General features: G+C 31.6%; 1 protein-coding gene across 2 annotated transcripts in view; it reads right to left on the bottom strand.

Moving 5' to 3' along the window:
- Positions 1-8,704, bottom strand: part of LOC106457547 (putative inorganic phosphate cotransporter) — a 53,772-nt gene that overhangs the window by 32,692 nt on the left and 12,376 nt on the right. For both annotated transcript variants that reach the window (XM_022383690.1, XM_022383683.1), the window contains exons 2-3: positions 4,674-4,755; positions 3,371-3,567 (exon numbers count right to left, since the gene is read on the bottom strand). In XM_022383690.1, the coding sequence (XP_022239398.1) occupies positions 3,371-3,567; positions 4,674-4,755 (279 nt within the window). The remainder of the gene's footprint in view (positions 1-3,370; positions 3,568-4,673; positions 4,756-8,704) is intronic.

Below are 8,704 nucleotides of genomic sequence, written 5' to 3'. Positions count from 1 at the left end.
AGTGTTCCTTGTATGTTTACTTTCCCACGTGTCCATTTCAAAGATCACTTCCTAAACGGGGGACCAGCTGGATGTATCGGGGCAGCATATCCTTCAGGTTGGATGACCGAATATAATTTTCTAAAATTCATGGAACATTTTGTGAAGACAGTCAAATGTTCTAAGGATCATCCTATTGTTCTTTTCCTTGATAACCATGAGTCACATATCAGCTTAGATTGTATCAATTTTTGTGTGGAAAATGGTATAAATCTTCTCTCGTTCCCGCCTCACTGTTCGCACAGATTACAGCCCCTGGATAGAAGTATATACGGGCCTTTCAAGAAGTATTATAATGCAGCAGTTGACGGTTGGCTAAAGAACAATCCTGGAAAAACAATGTGCATTTATGACATAACAACCTTCGTAAATCACAGCCTTACACGAGCGCTTACTCCAGAAAATATCAAGAAAGGTTTATAAGTTTCCGGCATATATCCTTTTGACCATCACATTTTTTCAGATGATGATTTTCTACCCAGCGACGTAACAGATCGCCCCTTGCCAAATGAACTATCAACAGAAAACTTGGAGACATCATCTACTAGTGAAGACGTACTAATGAATAGTTCTCCTACCAACAGGAAAACATCAGAACCGCCAAAGGTCTTATCATCTCTGGAGTCCTCATTTTTTCCTGGTTATTTTGGTCTTTCGTGGGGATGCCTTCCTGAAAATAGCCGAATATCGGACCTCTACACCCTTGTTTTTTTCGACCACTCTCTTTCGTTTTCTTTTTATCTCTGTCATCTTTTTCAAGCTGGAGTTGACGGAAAAGGCGCTAGCGCTGGTGATAAAGGCAAGAAAAAAGCGAAAAATCGGATGGAAGAGACTGAGTGTCTTCTATGTGGAGACCTGTTTAGTAATTCTGTATCCAGAGAGGAATGGGTGCAGTGTACAGTCTGTTATAAGTGTGCTCATTATGAATGCACAGCAGGTGAAACTCGTGGTCCATATATTTGTGAAAATTGTGATTGTGACACAGACTATAAGTTTTTCGATCATAGAACAATGATTCTTATATGTTTAAATAACGTTTCAAGATTTATTTTATCGTGTAATCAATAATGAATTCATTACAATATAATTATGTTTGAATTGTCGTCTTAAAAGTTTTTTTATGGTGTAATCATTAATAAATTTATTAAGCCTACAATTATTATATGGCATTAAAATTTAGAAAATCTGGAATAATTACTGAAATTAGGCTTATACTCTAACATGCTAAATGTTATGAGAAAACTACAGTAGGCCTATTATAACATTTAGCATGATAGAGTAGGATAATTTTGGTAAATATTGTATAACAACATGCCCCACCTATTATATCAACTTACCCCGCATCCGGGGCATATTGTTACACTTGACTTTACTTCAAAAAATTTTGTTCAATATAGAATACATAATTTTGATAAAGTACATATTTATCTTTCACTTTCAGTCAGTTTCAATGTATGATTCGGGTTATTTCGCTAGATAGTGGACTTTTTCTAAAAATCGTAACAACTAGCCCCGGTCTCCCCTACTTATAAAATACACTTTATATGAGTGCTACTTTGGACTATGATATGACGTTAAGTAATCAAGTATTTTTATGAAGAGTATAACAAATATATAGTAGATGGTCTATTGTAGTAATATTTATTGGTATGTTCGCTTCCAAGGTATTAAGTATAGTATTAGGAAATCTATAACATTTGCTTTTACACAGTAACTATTGGGAAAATATACAATAAAGTTTCTTCTTTTTTTTTACTTCTGACAATCCGGCCCGGCATGGCCAGGTGGATAAGGCGCTCGACTCACAATCTGAGGGTCGCGGGTTCGAATCCGCATCCCACCAAACATGCTCGCCCTTTCAGACGTGGGGGCGTTATAATGTGACGGTCAATCCCACTATTCGTTGGTAAAAGAGTAGCCCAAGAGTCGGCGGTGGGTGGTGATGACTAGCTGCCTTCCCTCTAGTCTTACACTGCTAAATTAGGGACGGCTAGCGCAGATAGCCCTCGTGTAGCTTTGCGCGAAGTTCCAAAACAAACAAACAAACTTCTGACAATCGCTTTTAATGAAATTATAGAGTAATAGTTTACAATAATGAAACAAACATGAACAAAATATATAATTTTGTTATTCTCATAAATCATCAGAATAAAAGTTTCTTCTATTTTAATAGTAATATTATATTTCACTGTTATTTACATAAGTGTAGCTGTTGATTACACTAGTGAGGATATGGTAATAAACATTTTTACTGTACTGTATGTGATAGAGCAGTTGAACTAGGGTAATTGGAATTTTTTTACAAAATCGAAATTAGAAAACTGACTCGTATTTGAAATTAAGAGGTAATTATTTTGTAGATGTAAATATCCTACAGAATAGAAAGAGATAAATATTATATCAGTAAATTTATTTTGCTTATATAATGAAAGACTACATAAGCAAAACTAATTCGCAAAGTTTTATCACCTCTTAAAAGTATTCTTGATTTCACAAATCTTAAAATAGCTTCAATTAGAAAATTAAGCCAAATATAGCAGTGATGATATATTATCCAGGTATTAGGCAAACAGAAGCAGTATCATGAAAAAAAGATGTTCCAGCTAAAGCTGTTATTCAGAAATTTAGAAAAGCAGAATGACCAGAAAAATAATTAAACGAAAAGATCTCGATAGTTTGACAAAAATAGCTCTAGCTTTTTTCAAAATTATTTTCCATCTGCAGCTACTACATCAATGTGATTTTAAAATTGTTTGATGTCAATCTTCAACTTTCTAACACGTGATGTACATTTCACATTGATTGATTTAATCACTTGCGTGGATAACGAAATAGTAATGTATGTAAATACAATAAACAATTGAAATACTGATGAATCCATGTCAATAGATAGTGACATTTCTAAAAAACTCAAAGAAATAGTCCCCCAGTGACACAGCCGTAAGTCTGACGGCTTGTAACGCTAACAAACGGGTTTCGATACCTGTGGTATGCACAGCACATATAGCCCATGTGTAGCTTCGTGTTTAATTACAAACAAACAAGTAAAATAAACTCAAAAAATAGTATCCCTCTAATGCATTCATTTGCACCAAAACTACGTTATATTTATAAGAATTAATTAAAAGTAATGCTATGATATATTGAAACTAGAACGCAATCACTGTAAAAGTCAATATTGAAACTAACACGTTCAGTTGATACTTAAAGATGATCACTTAAACAGTTTGAAATGTATTGTTCTTACCTTTTTGCAATCAAAACACCTATTTGAAAAGTTCACACTATGGAACTTTTCCCCAAATATCACAGAAAGCACATAGAGACTAACCTTGATAAGACCTGTAGAATTGTCAACTTTTGGAAATGGACATTCGTCAATTATGGTGACATTTTTGTCACTTATTGAGCTGTTCACCATCGCCACTATAGCTACGTTTAAAGTCACTCGAAGGGCATGTAAGTAAAAAAATCCACAAAATCCCATCCAGGTAAACACATATCGTGCTGGGATAAAATGTAAATATCCTACAGAATAGAAAGAGATAAATATTTTATTTCAAAATTCCTGTATTTTTATTGCGTGGATTTAAATCTAATCATTCCTATAAATTTGACTAGGATGTTGTATATAGATATATATAATATGATGTATTTTCTTTTTTATATTATTGCTTGAAGAGGTAAGCATGGATGAAGCTAGATCAAAACGACTAGTTTTTGGAAAGCAATAAAGTTAGATTTTATTTAAGTTATAATGCTTATTTTTTAGCGTTTGTAATCTAAAAATTGCAATAGACGTACTCGTTCATAACAAATAATGAGAAGCCTACTTGGTTAACAAGATATTTTAACATGAAAATACGGTAGTTCACATTAGATTACAAACCTCACACCCTGACCACTTGAAAACTGTATTTTCTAATAATATCAACTTTTTTTATCTCACATAAATAATTAAGGAACGCGATATCATATGCATAAAAATAGATGAATAAACAAATGAATGAATTTTCCTTGAGAAATAACAAAATTTTAAAGCAGGATCTAGCTGAAAATCTCAAACTTCATTTATTTACAAACACACATAGAATTATGAAATATCTATTTCGCTGTTATTTATATATGTGTAGCAGTTGATTACACTAATGAGAATGTAGTAATAAAACTTTTTATTATACTATATGTGATACAGTAGTTGAACTAGAACAATTATAATTTTTATAAGATCGATAAGATAAAACTGAATCGTATTTGTAATTAAGATGTATTTTTTGTAGCTGAATATTTATTTCAAACTTTATATTTTTAATACCGACCTCTACAAAGGAAAATGTTTGTCAAGAAGATAACCCAAATTAATTATACATTTGCAGCTCATGTTGTGTATATTATCTTTCTTTCTTTCATATATTCTAAAACATAAAAGATAGTATTGAAAGAAGGTATCTAATATCCCATACGTTTCAATAGGATAGGCAACATTCCACTCATAAATTATTTCTAAACAGTTGTGTCTTAATATCTTAAGGACATAGTTATCTATAATCCTAAAATGTTTTGAACAATTTTCGACATAAACTAACGATAACCAGCTTAAATTAAAATAAAAACAGACTCATTGACCAACAAACCTTTATAGCTTGATTCCTCAGAACAAAGCTCTTGCTCCTCACTTGGGAAACTTTCTTCTTCTTCATCAGTTATTTCCTCATTCTGAGAAAGAGACATAGCAAGTTTGTCGTGTCTGTTATCCTTTATTAGTCAATCAGGATGAATTTTAACTTATACATGAATTACGCCCCTAGGTACAGGTATTATATGTACAGATTTATCTTTTGTATAATAAAGTTTGCGTATAGACTATCTTATGAACTTTATCTTGGTTATTTATATATGCGTTGAAATTTAGACAGAGAATATGTATATCTTAAATATATCTGACAATGTAGCTGGTTTACATTCATTGACTTCTTCAGACAGTGCCAAAACCCCCAGAATCGCGAAAATAGTATCACTGTTTTCATAGAAATTGCCGAGCAACTTTCTACACCTGTAATTCCACAAATAATCCACTTATTCATGAGCTCCTTTATCACAGATCCAAATAAATAAATATCCAAGGTCAGATAACAAGTAAGTCACCCTTATCAAGAGCTTAAATCATCACCTAGATCAAAGTATCGTCAGTGTATTGAAAGGGTATTTATGTATAAATACGCCTCTGGTGATGCGATAAGTGACGTTTACCAAAGAATCGTTTTGTGAACAATAAATGCAATCAAACTATGGAAATCGGTAAATAGCACGAAATACTATGAGATAAAATTAATGGACCTAGCCCTGGAAAGGATAATAAGAATTGTGAAACAATTTTCATCATTTGTGCGCAAATTCTCACGTTTTATTATATAGCATTTAAAATAACAATAGTCAAGGAGGGAGGAAGAAGCCTCGATTGTACCTGACCTTCCCAGGTCGTCCACTACGACCTTAGCACCGGTTTAGACACACACACAAGCGGGGCCACACGTGTTACCTCAGGCGAGTGTCTTAACGGGGTTCATTTAAAGGTACAGATCTCTCTTGGAGTAGCTATAGAAATAAGTAGGGATGACAGAGGAGTTTGATCGGTACACTGGGGCCTCTGTAAATCGTGAGAGTGTCTTTAAGTCTTTTAGCGGAGCACGAATTTTACGCTAATGAGTAAAATTCTGTAATCTGATTTAATAGTAGAATTTTATCATAATCTCTTATTGTACACCCTTGGACCTTTTGAGAACTCTTAATTTCAATATCCCTCAGTCATTGTGTTTCTGCAAAAACTCCCAAACTAAGACATAATGAGCAGTTGCGAAATAATTCCAGGTTCATGGCTCGATGCATTAATTTTGTCTTAAGAATACAATTAATAACATTTTCATTTATAGTTTGTAAGTTATAGTGTAGCTACTGACAAAAAGTATAACTATAATTTATTAATTCTTAATATATCTGAATATACTGAACGGTAATGGGTATGGCTACTGTCATTTCTACTATCCAATCAGAAAGAACCAGGAAAAACGAGGTCAAATCAACGAGACCATATCATAAGACATTATATAACAACTATTGATAAAAATCAGTCAGTTATAGAATTTAAGGGTTGGACAAAATTCTCTTTCATCGTAAGGAGTACTTTAGAGAATCTTAACCATGTAAGAATGATAATCTAATAGTTAAAAATATATAAATAAATTATATGAAGAAACCTATATTTGATATATGTATTTGAGGAGTGTGTGGTATCAATACTGTTAAGTTTAGTTTATTTTCTGAATAGTTCATCGATCAAGTTTTAAAAGAAAGTGTTTTTTTTATCTTTATCAATTCGGCGAGATGAACAAAAGAAACGTGAAGACTATTATTGGAATGGACTAGACAACATCTTATATAAAAAAAAATCAAAATTTTAGAAAGGCGATAAGAATGTATTTGGATATCTATCTAACTGTTTTACGGTTTCTGTTCCAATGAAATACAATTATGATATTTAAATCAAAATTTCAGAATTCATCAATAAATTCCTGAGGTAATGTCAATAAAACTTAATTTGATCAACCATTTTCCCGTAAAAGTCATAAGTCTGATAAACGTTAAAATGAATGTTAGCACATACAGAGGGTTAGAATCCCGTTTATTCTAGAATTTCGAGCCTGAAATGGTTCACTTAAAAGAAAATTGTTAGATGAAATTCATTGTATATTTTAATCGATGGTAGAAATTCTGTCTGGTATTGGATTTCAGACCAATCGTATATAACAGTATTTCTAACAATGACAACATTCATTTTGATGTCTAATACAGGAGTTTATCCAAATATGCTGCTATGAATATGGTCACTGCAAGTAATACTTTAATAGGACTTACTTTCCAACTTCGGCAAAGTATCTTTCACAATAATGATAATAATCAAGCAACATTTTTTATATTTTTCTGTCGTATAAGGCGGGCCCTCTAGTTTTAAAGAAATATTTTTTTCATCACAAGTTTTGATCTTACAGCATTCTTTTCAAACTAGCTTTCTAATAATATGTCCTCTTCATTACTCAACAGAATTGATTTAACAAAGAAACAATCGAGATAATGTAAAACAAAAGTCCAGAATGTCAAACATATGTGGTTTTGTTTTATGACAATTCTAGAAAACGTTTAGCTTATTCTAAACAGTTTTTTCTCATAAAACATGTTAATTTTTGACAAATTACACTCCAAAAACTGTGTATAATTATTTAATTTTCTAGGTACAATATTTATAAGCATAAAAATGTCAGTAGTTTCTGTTTTCTGTCTAGTTATTTGAATTTCTATTTCTTGACAGCAACAGACACACCATCATAATTTAATTCAAAATGCAGAATATATATATATATATGAAGTATTTTACCCAAAAGTTTAACTGCGTAAGCCATAAAACTGTTGTAAATGAAATAGAATTAGTGAAAGTATTATTCAGCAATGGAGATAAACTCTGAATAAAAAGTCGGAAGAAACCAGATACATTCGACAGTGATGAAGCACTGAATAAAAAAACTCCCTATGAATTAAACATATTTCACGACAATGATGATTTGAGGAAACACAGCTGGCTATGAAACTGTAAAACGGATTTGGCTATAAGAGTCAAACAACTTCTTTTCAAAAATATCATTTGGTATGACTTACATTCTAAAGTATTAATGCTGATTTTGAAGAAAACGTATAAGTTAGAAAATGGGTATTTGAATAATTTTTAGATAAACCAATGAATTAAAACAATCTATGAAAAGTTTAGGAAAGTCTACGTTCTCTCAGTGTTTTAGAAGTAACATTAAATGTATCCGTTTTAACAGGAAAGCACTCGATTTTCCAAACTACTGAATGAAAGTTGTATAATTTACTGTGTTTGAATTAAATGCACTCGAAACTTAAACAGTGATACAAAAATAATTAATAATTAGTCTCAATGATTGATCAAACATAAGTATAAACGTTCAATAAATAAATATCATCTACTGTCTAAATCAATTTTTAAGTTAATTTTGATTTTACTTTTATTTCAATTACGTAGTTTTTAATGCACTGAAATACATACTTTCTATAATGATTAATTGTATAAACAAGAAATGACAGGTACTTAAGTTAAATGTTCCTAACTTTAAGTATTAGTATTTACCAATATTTGATTCGACTGCCTTAGACATTCATGTAAATTCAACTGCTTTATCATCGTTAAAAACGTTTTACATTTATAAACAAACAAAGCAACTTAAATTTTATTTTCAGTTGGTTTATCTGATCTGTCAGGAAAAAAAAACAACACTTTAAGTGCTCTATAAGTGTGTGTGAAGCAGGCAAGTAAACGGTAAATGAAATTATATACATACACCCATATATTACTGAACAATTGACCAGTATTAAAAATGTATTTCATAAATATATATACATATCTATTTATCATAACTGCAGGCTTTTCTTTGTTGAATTACAAGCAATGCTACTAGAGAGTTATCTGCACTAGCAGTATCTAATTTTGAAGTGACAGACTAGAGAGAAGCTACTTAATCAACACTGTTATCTCTTGGGCTACTCATTATCAAGCCCCCCAGTGGCACAGCGGTATCTCTGCGGACTTACAACGCTA

The sequence above is a fragment of the Limulus polyphemus genome, unplaced genomic scaffold (assembly GCF_000517525.1).
Source record: "Limulus polyphemus unplaced genomic scaffold, Limulus_polyphemus-2.1.2 Scaffold17, whole genome shotgun sequence".
NCBI classification, from domain to species: Eukaryota; Metazoa; Arthropoda; class Merostomata; order Xiphosura; family Limulidae; genus Limulus; species Limulus polyphemus.
Note: the sequence above shows the minus strand (reverse complement) of the source record. Positions and strands in the feature narration are given on the sequence as shown.